Source organism: Pistacia vera, unplaced genomic scaffold (assembly GCF_008641045.1).
Source record: "Pistacia vera cultivar Batoury unplaced genomic scaffold, PisVer_v2 Contig168, whole genome shotgun sequence".
NCBI lineage: Eukaryota > Viridiplantae > Streptophyta > Magnoliopsida > Sapindales > Anacardiaceae > Pistacia > Pistacia vera.
The window spans coordinates 321,297-342,908 of NW_022195769.1; the positions used below are offsets into that span (position 1 = coordinate 321,297).

The 21,612-nt window shown below is 38.3% G+C and overlaps 2 protein-coding genes across 2 annotated transcripts; one reads left to right on the forward strand and one right to left on the reverse strand.

The window, feature by feature from the left end:
* Positions 1–925: 925 nt before the first annotated feature.
* On the forward strand, positions 926–1,267 carry LOC116125555 (classical arabinogalactan protein 7-like). Its single transcript, XM_031411256.1, has one exon. It carries the CDS (start codon positions 926–928, stop codon positions 1,265–1,267), a length of 342 nt encoding a protein of 113 aa, XP_031267116.1.
* Positions 1,268–2,144: 877 nt separating this feature from the next.
* On the reverse strand, positions 2,145–2,789 carry LOC116125556 (classical arabinogalactan protein 9-like). The gene has a single exon (XM_031411257.1). It carries the CDS (start codon positions 2,787–2,789, stop codon positions 2,358–2,360), a length of 432 nt encoding a protein of 143 aa, XP_031267117.1. The 3' UTR covers positions 2,145–2,357.
* Between the last annotated feature and the right edge of the window lie 18,823 nt (positions 2,790–21,612).

Consider the following 21,612-nt stretch of genomic DNA (forward strand, 5'->3'; position numbering starts at 1 on the left):
TGCGGGCCTTTCCTTTTCTCGACCGTTGTAAGTATAAAAGTGAATCGGACGGTTCAAACCTTCAACTTCTTTGCCGAGGTGTACGTTCAGGATTAACAAACCACTGTAGCTAAGTGTTAAAGCACAAGTTCAAGATCCTGAATTGGTTAGTGGGCATTTTTAATGATGACAATTGACAAATTGAATCGAGGCTAAGTTCTATTTTCCTATTATTTTACCTTCCACATTAATATAATAATCTCCCCCTTTTTTAATGTCAAAATCTTCGATACCTTTACCAATTGCCTAAATTTTTTATTTATTTGTTTGTTTATTTTATTTTTTAGCCAGGACATTATGATACATATATATTAATATTGTGTTATTTATAACTATTTCGATTGAGAAAAATATATATTTTTTAATCTAATTTTTATGTAAATAAAAGTTATGAAAACAGTCATAATAATATCACAAAGAAAGTACATATTAATCATAAGTAATTTCTTATACAAGCTCCTTATTTAAACATATTTAACAAATGTTGCATAATTTTTTTTTTTTTTAATCGAAATGTTTAAACTAATTTACGTGCACCTTAACTAATATTTCAAGATATTTTCACTAATTTCACTTAATACAAATATTGAAAGTCTCCAAGAAATAAATAAATATCTTCTATTAGACCTCATTCTTAATTCATTCATCCTTTTTTTTTAACTTTGATATGTGTTGTATTCATTATATTTGTATACAAAAAAGTGAATTATTATTCTCAAACATCAAGAAATTAAATTCAATGAACCTAATCAAGTTTACCTTAATCAAAACCACTTTACTCTAAGTTACTTTTAAGAGAAACACTCACCCTTGATCTCTATTTAAACACCCTCTAAACTTGTAATTTTCTCGTTCAATCCCATTTCATGTTAATCTCCAAAACAAAATGGCACATTCAACTTCAACAATTGTTGCATTATTCATCTCAGTTGCACTCTTGATCGTCTCCACAATGGCTCAATCTCCATCGTCTTCTCCAAAACAAGTGCCTGCAACAACTGGAGCTCCACCGGTGGCTTCACCTTCGCCACTCACTTTTAACACTCCGCCATTTTATATTCCGGGGCCAATGGTTTCTCCTTCATCCATTTCCATGCCACCGTCACAAGCTCAAGCTCCTGCCCCTGCCCCTGCTCCTTCAGAAAACGCAGCTGTTTCCAATACATTTTCTGTTGCCGGCTCATATGTGGCCTTTGGTCTATTTGTTGCTATTTTTATGATGGTTTAGGGTTTCACTGGGTTTACTTATGTTTTATTTGTAGTGGTTGAAAGATATTACGTGATTTTTATAGTTCATCTCCATTATTTCTGGTTAGTTTTATTATTATTATTATTATTTTGGTGTTTATGAAGTTGTGATGATGATTGCTTTTATAAATTTTGAATTTTGAAGTCAAAAAGAGGATTCAAATTCTTCCAATGCGTAACACGTTTTACACTTTTTTGCTTTACCTCATATTACTTTGCAATCTTTTTGGTGTTGGGCTATTTGTTGAATAAAATGACTGAAAATTCATGACAAGTTTTTGTAGATCAAGTGAAAATGAAATTGAGACAACATACTTGAGAAAGCTCTGATGGATAAACAGTCAAGTTCAAATACATTTCTGATATTTAAATTTAGCAATGGAAGGATGAAATATTCTAAAGCATGTTTGTTACTTTTTGAAATATTACATTTTATGGCACCTATGGGTAGTGGAAAACATGCTCCAATCGAATAACTAAAGCAACTTAACGACCCCGTTAATAAATCTTTCGGTCAATACTACATTCTTTTCATTGACAGGATTGCATATTTTCTGTTTCTAGTAACAATATTTTTAATTAAAGGAACTACGTGGTTATGCACTGCTATGAAGATTTTTGTTGAATTTTTAAATAAGATAATGGGTCAATAGTAGTCGAGTCAATCCTTCAATGTAACTTATGTGAGTAAAATTTTCATTTTAATTTCAACCATCTAAATGCATTAATTTAATTTAACAGTTCAAAAATTATGTTAGTATACCTATTTGTATTCATTGGTCGTCTAACAATGAGTATATTTGTTCATTGATATACAATAAACACATCTTTTGAAGACTAATGAAATCACATTCAGATGACAAATTTAACATTTTTATAATATTTTCTTCTTATTATCAACCCTAGTTTAGAAGACAATTAAAGATGCAACATTAATAATATATGATCAAATAAACATCGTACAGCCGGTGAAGAAATCCCTCAACCTCAAAATAAAATGAAACTACAACGACCACACCACAGTTAACAAAGAAGGAAAAAGTGGTCAAAAGTAACTGCAACCCAACACTCTACATGACCAAAACCGCCGCAAAGAGCCCGGCAGCCACCGATCCGCCGACAGAAAACCTGTTGAAAGCACCGGCATTGACAGAGGGGGCAGGAGCTCCGGCTGGTGGCGTGGAGATTACAGAGGGAGTAGAAGGAGCCAATGGAGGAGGCCCGGGAGGTGAGGTCATCACAGAGGACGGAGAAGGAACCGGAGGTGGCGCAGACGCCGGTGGTGGAGAAATCAAGGGTGGTGATCTCGTAGGAGAAGGTGAAGGTGAAGATGAAGGAGACTGAGCCATTGTTGAAAGGACCAAGAGAAGTGGCATGAGAGTGGAGAGGGCACTGGTTGAGCGAACCATTGTTACAGCGAAAGCTTGCTCAGGAATAGGGAAACCGGAAATGAATTCAGACGACGAAGCAGCACAGCTTATCAAGGGAGGGGAAACAAGCATTTATATAGAGAAAGGTGAAGGATTTATTATAGTTTCCTCCTCAAGCTTGAGGAAATTCAAATGCACCCAAGGATTTTCGAAACTAACAAATGCACCCAAATAATTGTCTACTATATCATATAAAGACTATAATACCATTTGTTTAATCATATATTCTTTTCATTTATGGCGAAAATATTTTAATATCATTTATCTTATTATACTTCCCTTTCTTATTTTACATTATTCAATTTTTTAAGTATGTAATTTCTTTAAATTTAGGTTTTATTATATTTTCAAATTATTGTATAAAGTTAATTTAATTTAACTATTCATACATTTATTTTAATTATAATTTATTATATAAAATTGGTTAATACATACTATTATTTATATAGTTACAATAAAAATTGAAGAAATAATTTCTGAAAAATATATAATTTGACAAAAAGGTGTTAATTTATTATGGTAAAGCAAAGCTAAAAATTTTCCTTTGCATTTGTTGCTTTCTAAAAATCTTGGGTGTATGTTGTTCTTTCCTCAAACCATAAGGATTATTGCGTAGAATTAAAAGTATTTGGGCTGCGTTTGTTACACCAAATTAATTAAACCTAATGAAATAAACAGTTAATATTTATATTACAGTATTTGATTAATAAAAGTAAAATTATAATAACCAGATTGAATAAAAAATTAAATATCTAATTGATTTGAACCGATATGATTTATGAAATTTAATTTATTCAATCCAATAATATATCTAATTAATGATGTTGCAATTAAATCTCAACAAATTTTGTGTAAATTGGCGTGGAAAAGTATGTGGTTAGAGTTAGATGTGGACTGTTGGACCAGGTGTGAGAATGAAAAGAAAAAGTGTTGACCTTGTCAAACACGGTGTTGGAATGTGAATCCACGTTTTTTTATATTGTGCTACTGGGACGCCACTAAAGTACAGTTATTTGTTAATCCTGTACGTACACGTGTATGGAATTTTAATTTTTTTAAAAAGTTAGTCGAAATTGGAATGATCTACTAATAATAAAAATAAGGAAACTGTACAAAAAAGATAGTAATTCAAGAGAGTATTTCGGAGAAGAAAAGAATTTTTTTTTTTTTTAATAACTTGGAGTGTCCGAACCAACTTACACATACCTCAACTAATCATCTAAGACCTTAGAACTATCAGCTGTGTAAGAGTTCCAATAACTATCTCTATTAGAAATCGAAGAGGAATTTAAACTTAGAATCTCTTAAGTAATACACCCAAGAGTCTTTATCGAACCACTCAATCACTCAGAGATAGTTTTGAAAAGAACTTTCATCTATATTCATTATCAATGTCTTTGGAAATTACATAGAGATAAGAAATTGGGATGAAACTCAGTTACTAATTTTGTTGATAACTATGTTCAGATTAGAATAACTTAAAATTTTGATTTAAATTGTTGGCAATTTAAATATTTTTAATTATAATCTAAAGAATTTTAAAATAATTATTTTTTATATCAACTCAAATATTTTTTTAATTTATAAATATTAAATTACCTAAACCTAACTTTAGGTCCTAAGCCTTCAAAAAAGAAAAAATATTAATTAATATTCAAGATTGTCCCTTTTCGATTTATTAATCTTACAATTAGAATTACAAAAAGTACAAAATGAATTGTCTAATTCACTCAAAACTGAATTATCATTGTTAATCTCAAAAATTTTATTTTTAATATCGAAATATATAAAATAACTTATCTAAAATTATTGTTGATACAGAAATCTACACCAATTAGAGACTTTCGATTGACCTTGCCGGAACTGGAATGGATGTGCGTGTGATTAAGAATAATCAACAATGTATGTAAAAATGCAATAAAGTAAAGACAATGAGAGTTTTAAAGCGGTTCGGCGAGGTTAACTCTAAAGCCTACGTCCACTGTTTTTGTATTTGTTGTGAAAGCTTACAATATAATTCTTATGTAAAATTCGTAACCCTTTTCCTCATCTTTTAAGAGGGTTTATATACAAGATTTGTACAAAAAAAAGAGCGAAATTAAAGGGATTACAATTGATCTGAATCGTAATTATGATATTCTCGCGATTGAGTGTTGTGATCATTGTTGATCTAGTTATTCCTGTAATATCTGGGATCTGAAGTAATCTGGAGATTGATTGAATGATTGTTCGGATTGCTCGCGACTAGCTTATACTGGGTCGAGCTATAGCTCGACGAGCTTATGCTGGGTCGATCAATCATCGTTGCCGAGCTAGTTCTAAGTTGAGCTATATCCTCGCGAAGGCCCGAGCTTGATGGAAAAATCACACACAACATTTTCCCCCTAGTGTTCGATGCTCGTTTCGGGCTTCGAAGACTACTGCTCGATTTGACGTCAAGCTCGACCTCATTAGCAAGTCTCCGAGTGTAAGTTCGATCAAGCTTCCAAGGTCGACCTTATGTATGGCCGACGTACTTCACACTTGGATCTAGTTAATGTCGAACAGAATTTCCTTCCGACCGCGAGCTTACAAAGGCTCTAACGTTTTAGCTATCTTCCTGACGACCAACATTACGTCAACGTGCTTCTCACGCTTCCTCATTTGAAAGCGTACGGCTTTGTCAGGACGAGGCCAAATTCCTTACGGTCCTAGAAAAAGGTTCAATTGTTACTTGCTCATTTTTACTTTCCCACGCAAATAGGTCGCTAATTTGTTTGCCTCTTTCCTTGTAGAGATACGGGCGGGCTGAAAAACCCAATGGCCTTAAGAAGAAAACGGTGACCCCGACGGCCACCAAGAAGGCACCAATTGCTTTGGCGACAAAACAGCTCGCGGACACTGCCGGCTCAAAGCGCTCTGGTAGCGAGTTTGGGGGAGGCCCAAGCGCGAAGAAGCTCGCGACTGCCTCTAAGGCAGTTGGCGGGAATAGCATTATTGAGCCCTAAAATGGGACAGCGAAAAAGATGCCCGAGCTAACTGGAGGCTCGGGAAAACATAAAGCATCCGAGCAACATGACGGCTCGGGGAAGAAGAAAGCAACCGAGCCTTAGGCGAGCTCGGGCAAGCAGAAAATTGCCGAGCAAAAGGTTGGCTCGGGCAAAAAGGTCACCACGCATGCTAGCAGCCTTCAGAGAGTAGCGGCCAAGGACTTGGCCAAGAAGAAGTCTGCTCTTGCAGGCGAGACAGGCACTGTCGGGGGGAGTAAGTCTGGATTGCTCCAGTCGAAAAATAAGAAGATGGACGTGACAGCCCATGTTGCGGTCGACGAGATGATCGACCAACTCCCTGATCACATTGGCCTCGGGCCGCAGCGGCCAGGGATGCTATCACCCTGCAAACTTACGTGGCCATTAGGGATGCTTTGCCACCAAGATTTTGGGCTTGCTGTGCAGCTTCACGGCAAAGGTACTGGTAGCTTGCTTTTCTTCCTTTTTACTTGTATATTATCCTTGCTTTTTGTTGATTCTCTTTTATTTTCTCTTTAGGCTGCCTTGGTGAGCAAGCTCCTCTATGATGAGTGTACGACACTTTGGAGGGCACTCATCAAGGATGGCAGGCGACGGAGACAATGAAGGAGGACGCTCTGGTCAGGGTCGAGCTTGCAGAGAAAGAGAGAGAGGCAAAGCAGGCTGAGCTTGAACGGCTCAGGAGGGAAGTTGCGACCTTCCAGGTCAAAAAAATGGAGTTCCTTGACAAACTCAATGTGAGCGAGGCTGCTCGGGCCAAAGCTGAAGCTAAGGTAGCAGAGGTCGAGAAGACTTTGGCACAGCGGCGGGGTGCTAACAACAAGCTGAACTCCGAGCTATCCTTGGCTCAGAAGGCTTGTAATATTCTTTCTAGCTAGTATACTTGGAAGGTATAAAATGAAAACTCACTAAATATATCATAGAAAAACATATATGGATATATGTATAAGGTAGTGGACCCAAAAATAGCATTACTTTTATATACAAATATCTATATCAAGTACCATAGTCACAAAAATAAACTCAAAAATACAGTCCGACAATGTTGTCTTCCTCGTCCGCTACTTGACGTCCCATCTGACCGCATCTCATCTGCTACCTGCAAAAACAGTGAAATCAACGAGGTGAGCACCAATTGCTCAGTAAATAAACCCACAACACTTCTATTCTTTCTCCGTTTCTCAAATTCTGAATTTTCTTTCCTTACACCAAGCTTCTCTATTCTTCTCTGTTTTCTACGATTCTAATTTCTCACTTACCGTTATATAAGCACAAATAGGGAAACTAACTTGGGATAGTAGAAATCGCATGATGCACATGCACAGATGCATAAACGTTTCTATGCAATACATTTTCTTTTTTGCTTTTCTGTTTTCTGTTTTTCTTTCTTTTTCTGTGTTTCTTTCTTTTTCTATTTCTCTTCTTTCTTTTCTGTTTCTATTCTCTCTTTCTTTCCTTTTCTTTTCTTTCTTTTCTTTTCTTTTCTTTCTTTTCTTTCTTTTCTTTTCTATTCTTGTTTGCCAATCGGACTCGATTGAGGCATGGATTCGGAACCCTAGTCGTGTGAGTGGGTACAGTCCTCATCTACATGCACTTCTAACGGACTGTACAAATTCTTCTTTCTTATTCTGAGGTCGCTCACTAAAAGTGGCTTGCATGTAGGTATGCTCTGTTGGGTACAGTCCTCATCCACATGCACTTTTAACGGACTGTACAAATTCTTCTTTCTTATTCTGAGGCCGCTCACTAAAGGTGGCGTGCATGTGGGCTATTCTTCTTCTTGGTCACTCACGGGTTCCCCATCGCAACAACCTTCTCTTCTCTTATCTTTTTACATTTCTTTAAATAAAATTTCAGATTTGAATTATTCTTTAATTATGTTTCTTAAAACAATAATTCTACATTTAATTTCTTTTTTTTCTTTTTCTTTATTATTTAATATTCTCATACATGTATATGTGCATAAATATGTTCATTCTTTGCTATTCTTTCTAAATGCAAATGTAAGAATGTAAGAATGCATTATGGCATATAAAGATATCATTAGGGAACTAGTATTTTCTACCAACAATATTCCCATACCTGAAATCAATCATAGATTATTAGACTAAAAATAAACTAATAAATTGGAAACACTTTTGAGGTAGTCATTCTGCACAGGTCATATTCAAGGAGGCATATCTTGAGTTATACACATCGGATTGCTGTGATCTTAGTCTCATTTTAAAGCTTAGAGAAAGGGCTACAACGTTTTTGTTTAGGTCTCAATCCTGTTTGATATGTAAGATGCTAAAAAATCACTCAAAAGTCCACAGATTTGAAAGGGCAACCATGGTAACATGTTTTCTCTTAGGATTTTCATCAAACAATTCATATGCACATGCAAATACTAAGTTGGCTACACTTCCACATCTTTCTCAAGCCATCAAAATAGGAGTAAGAACTCCCTAAAGCCAACAATCAACCTAGCTGAAATTCAACCTCCACCTTTCCACATCTGTACTTTCATTTTTCATCTAAAATTCCATCAACTCAATACATACAAATACATCAATTCTCATCACATATTAATAAATCAATTCTAATCCCATACTAATAAATCAATTCCCTATACATACTAATGAATCAATTTTTCATCACATACTACTAATTCACTTTCCATCATATACTAAGAAATTACTTCTCATGGTCATGAAATTCACATATCAAACAACCTCAATTTTCAATCCATAATTTCTCATCATCCAAACACACATACAACATAAAATAAATTTCTCCACACAACTAGTGATTAAATTAAGGCTAAAGTTGGATTTACTTACATTGAATTTAAGCAACTCCAACACTATAATCTCTCTTTGGTAGAATTCCCTTTCCTCTTAAACTCTAAGCATATACAACCATAAGAATTCAAAACTTTAAAATTTAATCTCACATCTTGGTGCAAGAATCTTACCTTTGAATGATTAGGATTGAAAATCTTTCAAAATCTAGCCAAAATCCTATGAATTTCCTTGGAAATTTAATGAAGAAATTTGAGAGAATTTGGGTAGAGAAATGGCATGAATGGAAGGGTAGAATGGCTAGGGTTTCTCCTCTTGAACTCTTATTACATATATATATATATATATAGTTTCCCATTTTACCCTTGCACTTTCTAAAAATTCCATCTATGTACCTTAGTCAATTACAAGAATGCCCTCATTTTTATTATCTTCTCCATGTTATTCTATTTCTTTTCACTCCCCACTCTTTCATCTAAATATGAGTGAGATGACCATTTTACCCCTAATAACATTTTAAAGAATTTCCTTCACACTTGTTCAAGATAACTCTAATTAGATTCAACTAACGGTATTAGGGCATAAATAAAGCTACGTACCTTGATGTGGGCGTTACAAGACTACTGCGAGCTGGGAGGCTAAGTTCAAGCAATCCTCACTCGACCTTGCCTAAGAGGCGGTAGCTCGCCAAAAGGCTGAAGCTGATGTCAGGCAGCTCGGACTTCGAATTAAGGAGATGAACGAGGCCATTACTGCTCAGGCCTAGGAGACATCCCTCTTCCTTGTCTAGAAGTTATGGGAAGTTCATCCTTCAATCAACTTCTCTTTCCTTTCACGAGCTTACGAGAAGGAAGTCGAGAGGATGAAGGTCGAAGCCCGAGGAGAGACCTATGTTTACTCGGACGACTCTGAGGAAGAGGGCGAGGGTCAAGAAGAAATCAAGGAAGGTGAGGAGGAGGCCGAGCCCTGGATCGAAGTCAAGGATCTGACTCTCCTTACCACGCTTCCCCCAAACGAGGCTCCTAACCTTGGAAAGGAAGTCGTCATTCCTCCTGTCGACGAGCCATCTCTCCCCCTTAACGACGACCTTCCCGGACAGGTCGAGGATGACAACTTCTTCCCCTCCCTTCCCCCCCTTTTTTTTTAAGAATGTAATCAAACTCAATCAATATAAGAAAATTTTATCATTTCCTCATCGAGCAATATTTATCATATTTCTGCGGAGTCATTTCATCGTCCTAGTTGGACTTGCAATATAAAATCTGAATTTGCTCTAAGTCATGCGTGGCTCGTTTCTTGAGGAGCTTTTTCGAATTTATGCGAGGAAATCTTATTCGCCGATCAACTGTAATTTTGGACGTATCGTCCTTTTTCGAGTTTTTTGCTCGCTGGCTTGAGGCCGATTTCCCTCGACGTGTCTTTTCTTGAATTTTTTCAATATTAACTTTGTCGATTTAAGATGTTTTATCCTTAAAGAGTTAGATTTTGGCATGGCTTTTTTCTAGATAAGCTGCCTTTCCTGGACTCTTTACTCCGAGTTTTTTTTTCTGCCTTATCAACCGAGCTTTAGGATGAGGTTCAACCTGTGGCACATTACCTCGAGGCTGATCCTTACCATGTCTGCATGCATCCACGTGAACACATTGAGGTTTTTCTTTAGGAAGCTCTCTAGATTATCGACCACCTCGCTGCTCAAGCCGCTGCCGACCTTTAGTACACGAGTTGGGTCTTCGTCGCTGACCCTTATCTCTCGCAATTCTTCTATCGGCCCTATTGCAGGCTCTTCTCTATGGAAAAGAGGATCTATGGTATCCTCGAGCGGTTTGGGGTTCGGCTTAGATTCCGCGATGATCATTGTCCTTGGGTATGGCCTTTTCTGCATTTATAACTCAGTTATAACATTCTTGAGATTCCTTGGTGCAGCTCTTGATCGTTGCGACTCCCACAGTAGTTGGAAATCTCATTGCTTGGCAGCGCACTGACATGACCGTACTTAAATCATCCAAGATTGGCCTTCCGAGGATGACGTTGTATGTGGTCGGGCAGTCTACCACTAAAAATTCGACCATCACTATTCTAACCTTTAGCTCTACCCCCAGGGTTACGGGAAGGTCGATTGTGCCCTTGGGAACCAAGTTGTCCCTGGTAAACTCATAGAGCGGCGAAGGACACGCTCGCAGGTCCCTTTTTGTGAACCTTATTCCTCGGATGGCTCTCAAGAAAATAATGTTCACTGCGCTCCCATTGTCGACCATCACCCTTAATACTCTTGCATTGCCGATTCTAGTCGCGATTACGATCGCGTCATGATTGTGGCAAGGGAATGCTTCACACTCGTCTATTGTGAATCCTACTACCTCGCTTTCTTGTTTGAGCCACTAGGGCGGCTTCTATTCGCAGCTCATTACCTAGGAAACCGAGTCCGTTTTGGCTTTCCGAGCATATTGCTCGCGAGTGCGTCTTAAATTCCCTACTATGTTGGGTCCTTCATAGATCATTCCCATGAAGACCTCGTTGGGGTTTGGCGGAGCTTGTTGTGTCAGGTTCTGAGCCTAACTTAGGGTCTGGTTACTTTGCTCGCTAGGATTTTCGCGAGCTAGTTCCGCCTTAACAAATTCTTTTAGATGACCTCTTCTTATCAGGTCTTCAATGGTGTCCTTCAAAGCTCGGTAATCATTTATGTTATGCACAACGTCCCTGTGGTATCTGTAGTACTTTTGCCAATCTCTTCTGCTTGTAGCCCCCCTCATCCTTTTTGGAGCGGGCAATCTCTTCGCCTCTCGAGATACTTTGTAAACCCCGTGTTATTATTCCAATGCCTTAAGGTATGAAATTNGGAAATTCGATTTTCAATCAAGGAATTAGAACTTGGGTAATAGATTCTATGATTTGGGTTAGCTTATTTAGGTGAATTCAACACCCTAGCATTTGTTTTAGCATTGTTTAATTAGTTAAGTTTTTGGGTTTTGCTTTAATTTCATTTTCATTCATTTTTATTTTGTTACTTTGTATTTAGTTTGATAAAATTCCATCAATCCAATTTATCATTTCTTCAATTAGGACTTAAACTAGAGAAATCGGTACTTAGTAACACTATCCTTGTGGGAACGATACTCACTCATCACTTTATTACTTTATGCGACTAGTATACTTGCTATATTTGCATGTTGTAGGAAACACGCATCAGCATACCGCCGGAAAGGCTGCCTGTCCCCATGGTTATCTATTCTCTGTTTTTTTTGGAACCTGTTGCGATCCCTGTTATTGCAGTCTTGGCCCCCATGGTTATCCGATGGGTGATCTTATCGCTGGTCCAAGGTCCCCCGTTTTGATCTTCTGGTCAATGTTGCCAACGAGCTTTCTACCCGCTGGTATTTTGCAGCCATCTGGTAGAATTTGGCCAGGCTTACATGATCTTTGCTTTGAAGCTCTTTCCATAGCTCCGAGTTTGGCCTGATTCCTATGATCAACAAAGTTTGAATGGACTCCTCGGGGGCATCGACGACCTTTTCCTGCTCATTCTAGAACCTCGTTAGGTATAAGGTCAGCGTTTCATCTCTCTCTTGGCGGATGTTGCTTAAGTAACTGAGCAACACTGTGAACTACCTCCTCCCTGAAATTACTGTAAGTATAGCGAGGAGAATTGTTTCCAGGAGTTCGCCTTGAGCCTCTTGTACCACCTCTTGGCATCTTTGACTAACGTGACTGCAAAGCATCAGCATTTCGCTAAGTCATTGACCTGGTGCAACTCCATCAGGTCATTGAAGTTGTCGAGGTGGTCTCTAGGGTCCCCTTTCTCATCGAACTTGCTTTTTGGTGCCCTGAATTCTTGCAGAAGCAGGGCCTGGCGAATTTCCTCCGTGAAAAGGGAACTCACTACTTCTTCCGTTAAGTTATTCTAGCGAGCTCCTAGATCGTCGAGCATTTTTTGCATGCAATCTAAATCTTCATTGTGGTTACCCTGATTGGCTTTGTTAAGCCTTACCTCGAGCAAATGAGTTCACAAGTCTGTTGCTTGCAAAACTCCTCTGATGTGCACATTGATACGCAAGGTCGAGTCATGATGGCTAGGCTAATAGATGTTATCATGCTTATTAGTGTGTTGCTCGTGATGTCGGTCATAACCAAAATATCGGTCATTGCCAGACTGAAGCACGTGACTTGCTTCGTGAGCTTGCAAAGATCGACCTTGCCTTGGGCATGGGTTAATACCGGCACGCTAACGGTAGGGGTATCATTGAGCTTCTCGGTGGTGCTCATTGCTTTCGTTTTCTCTCTGTGGTTGCTTCCCTAGCTGCCTCCCAGGGTTTGTTTGTCGCGAGACTCACGCTCGTGAGCGAAGTGTTGTTGGGAGGTTGGGGGTGTTAATCACCCTCTGACACTGATGGAACGGACTGTCCACCTGCAGAATTCATACCTGTTAGGGTTGCATTGGTGAAGTGCAACTGGTCTAGGTTTCGAGCACTGGTTGCTAGTTCCGCAACTCGACTATGTTCTGTTGCATTGCCTGTGCAACCATCGTTCTAATCATCTCTATCACCTGACCATTCTCAGGGTTTGACGTCCTTGCCCCTGATTGTTTGCGGTGTGTTGGGCTGGCGGCACAGGTGGTCGGCATCCAGCGATCTCCTATTACACCTCCTGATGGGCGGTTTCTACCTTTTTGAGGTTTTCGATGGTGGTTTTTGATCTGGTGTACACCATTTTGGGCCTAGAATAGGTAGGTTACTATGAATGTTTGTCAGAATCCTTTAGATATTGGCCAAGCCCTCCTTTTAGCGCCAAAATGTTGATACATAAATCTGCACCAACCAGCGAGATCCAATCGACCTTGCCGGGGTCAGAACGGATGTGTGCGTGATTAAGAATAATCAACAATTTATGTAAAAAAATGCAATAAAATAAAGACAATGTGAGTTTTAAAGTGGTTCGGCAAGGTTAACTCTGAAGCCTACATCCACAGTTTTTTTATTTGTTGTGAGAGCTTATAATATAATTCTTATCTGAAATTCATCCCCATTCCTTATTGTTTGAGGGGGTTTATGTACAAGATTTGTACAAAGGAAATAGCGAAATTAAAGGGATTACAATTGGTCTAAATCGCAATTCCAATATTCTCGCGATTAGGCACTGTAATTGCACAGTGGTCATTGTTGATCTAGTCATTCCCGCAATATCTGGGATCTAGAGTAATTTAGGGATTGATTGAATGATTGCTCGGATTGCTCATGACTAGCTTATGTTGGGTCGAGCTATAACTTGACGAGCTTATGATAGGTCGATCAATCATCGTTGCCGAGCTAGTTCTGGGTCGGGTATATCCCCAAGAAGGCGCAAGCTTGATGGAAAAATCACACACAATGATTTGTATTCATTATTTTCTATTTTTACTTTTACAAAATGTGTATAAATTAGCCATTGTACAGGCTTATACAAGATGAAATATACATAAAATTTTCTCTTCTTTTTTCTCTTTGGCATTCTTTGGCAGTATCAATATCTAGAACTGTTGCTCTTTGCCTCTCCATCTTGATTCCTAACATGGTATCAGAGCACTACTCAAAGCTTCCGTATTCAGCCTAGCCTCTCTTTCTGTTCCTTAACCCAGATAGATACTTGGTCACCTCAATCTGCCTTTATCCCTGAAACATAAAAATAAACACTTCATTAGAATAGAGATCAGCCTAATCAACACAAAAAACTCAGATGGCCCAACCAGCACAAATAACCCACACAACTTAAGCCCAAACACTCAATCTAGGCTTGCTCCAACCCAAACATCTCAAGCCCATACAACACAAACCAGGCCTGACCCCGCCCGTTACCCATATGGAATGTCGGGTTATGACTCGGATCCTTTTACCCAAGCTAGCCCTGACCCAACCTCTCTTGGTATACCGGGTCATAACTCGAACTCTTTTCCTCAAACGAGTTCGGATCCAAATCCTTACTCGTACCCTTTTCGCATCATCCCAGCCACCGGTAATGGTCGCCATAAACCAGGCAACGTTCTTTTCTCACCAGTTTTTGATGGACCAGAATTGGTCCTCATCAAACAAACCCTTACGGGTTCTGATAATTATACATCCTGGGCTCGTGATTTCCCGCAAGCCCTCATCACAAAAGACAAAAAACCCTTCCTCGACAAATCCTTCCAACAGCCACCACAACCACACCTCCAACGCCACTAGAACCAATGTAATACACTGGTCCACTCATGGATCAGCAATTGCCTCTCTGTAGAAGTATCGGCGGGACTCCCATCGACAAAGATGGTTGTCGAAATCTAGGCATATATCAAAGAGATGTATGGGAATCTCGATCTCGCTAAAACATACACTCTCCGGCTACTGATGATTGAACTAAAACAGGGGAATACTTCAGTGAAACATATTTCAATTGGCTCTCTGCCATTTGGAATGAGTTGAACATCGTTAAGGAAACATTTGAAGGGTTGCAAGAAACCATCCACCAATACTGGAGGATCTGAGATCGCAACTGATTGTCGCATTTTTTGCTTGACTTGAACAAAAGTTTTTATGCTTTTTGAACGCAAATCTTGGCCACATCTCCACCAGCCACTCTATGTCGAAGTTTTCAACTGATGGTGCAAGGTGAAAGCCAATGCCAGTTGAACTCTGATCGACCATCTACTGACCTAATTGTTTTTGCAGGAATCAAAGAAAATGGTAGTGAGAGCTCGCAGCTAGGGCAGCCTGAAAAGGAAAAGGGGGTTAATTTATATATAGAGATGAACAGTCCAGATTTCATCTTGCAATCTGACAGTCAGAAGCTCATTGCGTTTTTAAATGCATCTAATGGCTCAAATCGAGCCACATCATAGTAAGGGTCAAACCGATCAACAAGTTGGTCAAATTGGCCCAATTCTTGATCAAATGGATCTAGAAATGGGTCCAATGGGTCTGGAAATTCACGATCTAATCGGGGACGATTATATTGTGAATATTGCAAGAGAAGAAACCATAATCGCGACCATTGCTGGAAATTACATGGCCGTCCTGATTCCAACAACACAGACAAAAATAATAATTCTTCTTCTTTCCAAGTTGACTCTATTCCTTCTGGAAATCAGCAAGCACATGCTCTCAATCCGAATCAATATAATCAATTGCTCTAGCTTCTAAATAATGCTCCCACCACACCTATAACATCTTATGCAGGTACTTCTTACTGCTTTAATTTAATTACTGCTAAAATGTGGATTATTGATTCAGGGGCTAGTGATCACATCATTTGTCAACCTAAATTTTTCCACACTATTTTCACCACCTCATCCACCTCTGTTCGCATGCCAAATAGGAATATAACCCCAACCACTCACATAGGGACCATCCAATTATCTGAAAATTTATTCCTTAAAAATGTACTCTCTACCCTGCTTTTCATTTTAACTTCATCTCAGTCTCCAAACTCTGTGAAGACAATGATTGCATTGTAAAATTTTGTCCTAACACATGTGAATTTCAAGACCCTTTGACTGAGAAACTGATGGGCTTGGGTAAAGTCCATAGAGGTCTATACTACTGGGCACTTAAGTCTTCTAGGATTTTTCATCCTTGCATTACAACCAATAAAATTACCAATTGTAATGCAATGATTAATAAAAACTCTTTTATTCTTCATCAAAGATTAGGTCACAGTGCAACTATTCATCAACCTCATTGTCCCATATGTCAATTAGCTAAGCAAGCTCGAATTACTTTTCCACACAACACTTCTACTACAACACAACCTTTTGCCCTAATCCATCTTGATATTTGGGGCCCTTATCACACTCCAAATCATGATGGATCCAGATTTTTCCTCACCATTGTTAATGACTGTTCCCGGGGTACATGGACATTCCTCATGCAATCCAAAACCCAAACACTTACCCACATCACACACTTCCTGGCCATGGTCAACACACAATTTCATACTTCCGTCCAAAAGGTTAGAATTGACAATGCTAGAGATTTCTTTAATCATAGTTGTTCCTCCCTTTTTTCATCCCTTGGCATCCTGAATTAAAGCTCTTGCACATATACTTCACAACAAAATGGGGTTGTTGAACGAAAACACCGTCATCTCCTAGAAGTAGCATGTGCCCTTAAACACCAAGCCCACCTACCCATCTCCTTTTGGGGCGAAAGTGTAATCACTACTACTTATCTAATCAACTGCATGCCTAGCAAAGTCCTTCATGGAAAGACCCCTTATGAGGTATTATTCAAGAAGCAACGACCTCTAGATCATCTTCGAGTCTTTGGATGTCTTTGTTATGCAGCCACTCTTGAATCACATGATAAGTTTGGTACCCAGGCCACCCGCTATGTTTGTATGCGATACCCTATGCTTCAGAAAGGTTACAGGCTATATGATCCAGTTGCAAAAAAGTTTTTGATCTCTCGAGATGTTGTGTTTCATGAAGACAATTTTTCATTTGCCACAGAGGATACTATTCCATCACCCCAAGTGTTCCCTGACATTAATACTCTTCACAATCCCTTATTCACTATGGTTCCCAATCCACTGGTTTCTCAATGCAACACCCCTATTATTGACTTTGACATAGCAACCAATGATAACACTACAGAAGATTCACTTGTTCAGCTCCCTACACCTATTTCTTCACCAAGATCTCATGTTCCCGCTCCTATTGTTCCTACACGCCGTATTACTCACCAGACACGACCACTAATCTGGGCAACAGATTATGAGTGTCCCATCATTTCATATCCTTCAGGTACACTATATCCTACCTCAAATTATGTGAATTATGATCGTCTTTCTCCTATATACAGAGCTTGTATCAGTAACATCTTTGTCGAACGAGAACCCACTAGTTACTCAGATGTTGTTCAATACTCTCGCTGGTGTCAAGCCATGGATGCTAAGCTTACTACTCTCTCAGAGAATCATACCTGGGATCTAGTGTCTCGTCCCTCTCATAGAAAACCTATTGGCTGTAAATGGGTCTACAAAATCAAGCATCGTGTTGATGGCTCCATTGAAAGGTATAAAGCTCGATTAGTGGCCAAGGGATACACTTAGTGGGAATGTTTTGATTATCAGGACACTTTTTCACCCGTAGCCAAACATGTCACTGTTCATACTTTTCTTACAGTAGCTTCTGTTCATGACTGGCCTTTTCATCAAATGGATGTTCATACTGCGTTTGTTTATGGTGATCTTCATGAAGAAATATACATGGATCTTCCTCCAAGATTACGTAGACAACGGGAGAACACAGTATGCCGTCTGCAAAAATCCCTCTATGGGCTAAAACAAGCATCCCGACAATGGAATGAGAAATTTAGTAAAGCTCTCACTGGCATAGGATTTGTTCAGTCCAAACATGACTATGCTTTATTTACCTAGAACAAAGGTAAAAATTTTATTGCTCTCATCATCTATGTTGATGACATTTTTATTACAGGAAATGATGAAGCAGGCATCAAATCCTTAAAAGAGTATCTCAATAGACAATTCTGAATAAAGGATCTAGGAGAGCCAAAGTATTTCCCAGGCATTGAAATTGCAAGATCGTCGGCGGGAATATCTCTTAGCCAACGAAAATATGTCTTGGAACTTATCTCTGATTCAGGATTATCAGGATGCAAGCCAATTATTATTCCAGTAGAACAGAATACTAAGCTGACTACTCAGGAATATGATAGTGGGATATCACCCTTCGAAGATGACCCACCTTCGGAAGATCCTACAAAGTATCAAAGACTTGTTGGGTGATTGATCTATCTCACCATGACTCATCCAGACATTAGTTATGCAGTCCACATTCTTAGCCAGTTCATGAATAGGCCTAAACAATCTCACATGGATGCAGCAATAAAAGTTCTAAAATACTTAAAAGGATGTCTTGGATTAGGACTCCTCCTTCCTTGAGACAAAGAATTGGATATCACAGCTCATTGTGACTCGGACTGGGCCACATGTCCAATGACAAGAAAATTACTTACAAGTTTCTATATCAAGCTAAGGGGAGCTCTTATTTCTTGGAAGATTAAGAAACACTCAACAGTATCTCTGTCTTCAACAAAATCCAAATACAAAGCCATGGCAAAGACCAATGTTTTAAAACTGACCCGGCCCAGCCCGACCAGTTTAATCAGGACTTGGAAGCTTCAAGGGGTTGGGTTTATATTTTTCCTATTCACCTAAAACCTTAGGATTTGGGAGGATGATCGACGAATAATTGACGATCAGGATGTTGGGGCTTTTGAAGAGAAAGTGCCGATGAATGCAATGGTGGTAACAGAGTTGATATCTAATGAGTAAATCAACTAAAAATCGAACAAAACTAGCAACGACAACAACCGGCTTCTGTCGGCGATTAGCGAGGCTAACGAGGGTGGGGTGTGGTGGGTTTTGGTCGGGAGGAAGAGGGGAGTAATTTCTGGGCGATGGGGAGGGTTGTTGACGCCGGCGTTGATAAGATCTGGCCTGGAATGCCGATGCCAACATTGGTGAGATTTGGCCAAAATCGAACCTATTTCGGCCAGATCTTGGGTATATTTTAAGGAGAATGTGCTTAAGGGATGATTGGGGTTGCATCTGGGGTGTCGTCGCCGCCAACCAGTGGTCGATCGATTTGTATTTGGGGTGTGTTTGCTAAATTTCAAACATATGGAGACTTAACTGTAATTTTTAGGGGTGTATTTGCTTAATTTTAGAAGTTTTATCAACGGTCAAACCGGTCAACCCGGGACCCAGTAACTTTACTCCAGGTTGGGTTTTAAAACATTGGCAAAGACGACATGTGAGAATCATCTGGATTCTGGGGTTATTGGAAGATCTAAAGGTACAAGTAAGAAAGTCTGTTCTTTTATACTATGACAACAAAGCTGCAAATGACATCGCAGCAAATCCAGTATTCCATAAAAAAACGAAACATATAGAGATTGATTGTCATTTCATCAGAAACAAAATACAAGAGGGGGTGATCAAGACTTTGCACATTCGTACTTTAGAACAACTAGTAGACATTTTCACAAAGCCATTATGCAGCAGACAACATTCATATTTACTTAGCAAGCTTGAAGTTTTTGATATTTAGAAACCACAGGCTTGAGGGGGAGTGACAAAATATGGAATGCACAATCATTTACAACTTTTCCTTGATCTCTGCTGGCTGTGATCAACGAGTGATTTTGACATTCAATCAATCCCTATTTTATGTGATTGATTGAATAATTATATTTATTTGTATTCATTATTTTCCATTTTTACATTTACAGGCTTATACAAGATGAAATATACAGAAAATTTTCTCTTATTTCTTCTCTTTGGCATACTTTGGCAGTATCAATATCTTAAACTATTGCTCTTTGTCTCTCCATCTTGATTCCTTACAATTACCTTATCTATTCCATCACTTGAATAATTTACCAGCAATAAAGCAGCTATCCTGAACAAGTTACAGTATACTTTAAAATTTATCAAAAACACACAAGGTAAATTTATGTATGATTATCAATGCAACATTTATCAATATTAATTTGCATATCACATCCGTTTTTAAATAAGGGCTTGTACGCCTAGTTTTTAATATTAGTTAATCGATGTCGATAGTTTAATAATATTTTGATTTTATAAAATAATATTTGAATAATCATACAATATAAAGTAATTGTTATCGATAACTAAATGTATTTATAAGAACCAACATACTATACATAACTAAAGTATTCAAATAATAAAAATGTAAACAGGATGACTTTTATTGAACCAAAATACTGCTTTGATAATCAATTAATCATGTGTTTCTGTACCATAATACTCTATATCACATTTGTAATATATATTTTATTCGAGTAGATACATTTACAAATTTAAACACGTTTTTCATTTTGGATTCAAATCTCAAGTTACCTAATTAAACTTAGAAACTGTAATTAACGGTTAACAGTGGCCTTTTTTAATTTTTGTTTTGTGTGTGGTCAATATGAATCAGAGCCCTCTAAAAGACCAGTGAGTACTCTCCAGTCCCACTTCCTATTTAGGCCCGACTAATATCAGAATTGATATAGACTCGAAAACGGCAAAACTGAATCGGTTCTGCTAACCCAATCTGTGGACTTTGAAAGCGATTTATGCATAAACTGTAGTTGATGTTTTCTGTTTAAAAATCGAATTCCAAAACCAGGATGACTCAATTACAACCTTCCAGTAGAGAACTTCATATTAAATAATAAATGAATATGAAGAAGACGAAGAGGGAATCGGTGCATATATAGTTGAATGAGAGACATGCATTATATATATATAAAATACATAATGTATTGCCATTTATTCCCATACTCAAACAAAGAAATGGTAGCCACAAGATCCCTTATGAAATATTTGCATGAAAGACAAATAGGCCTTCTCCACACATATCAGTTGCCGCGTCGCTTCTGTCTTAAAATATCATTTCCCGTATCAAAGACAAGCTTTATCAACCTATAACATTACACTGATCTTATTGAAAATGGTGTACCTGTTAGTTACTGAAATACAACCATAACGAGAGGCTCTTCTGGAAATGGTGTTATTATATGTTACTGGAAAACATGAAGAGGATGGGATTCAATTATTCAAATACACATAGAGCTGTATTAATTGTAAATTATTGTGCTAGAGATAAATATTAAATGCAGAGAATGGATAAACGAAAAAGAAGTGAATTATTGAAGGTGGGTCAGGTAGAGCCTAGAGAGGTAAGGTTTTGGAATGTATAGGGGTGTGGACAGAGGGACCAGGATGGGAAAATGACGCATTGATAGAGAAAGTCAGATTCCATTTTTTTTTTTACAGGCCGAGGCTACAGCATAATCAACCACAATAATTGAAAGAACCAAGGACCCACAAATTAAAAGTAACATTGTCTATATACAAAGACATGTATGTCCTTTTTAGGGGTACTAACAAATGTATCAATTTGCTGATATGTTCTGGTCCCTTAAAATCTACATGATACGGCCCAATTATACATGAAACCTTCTCTCAAACACCACGCTCTTTGTTGTAGCTATTATTTTTTCCCATAATAGTGTTAAAATGAGATGTTGGTGTTATACTAACATGTAACACTATTTTCATAAC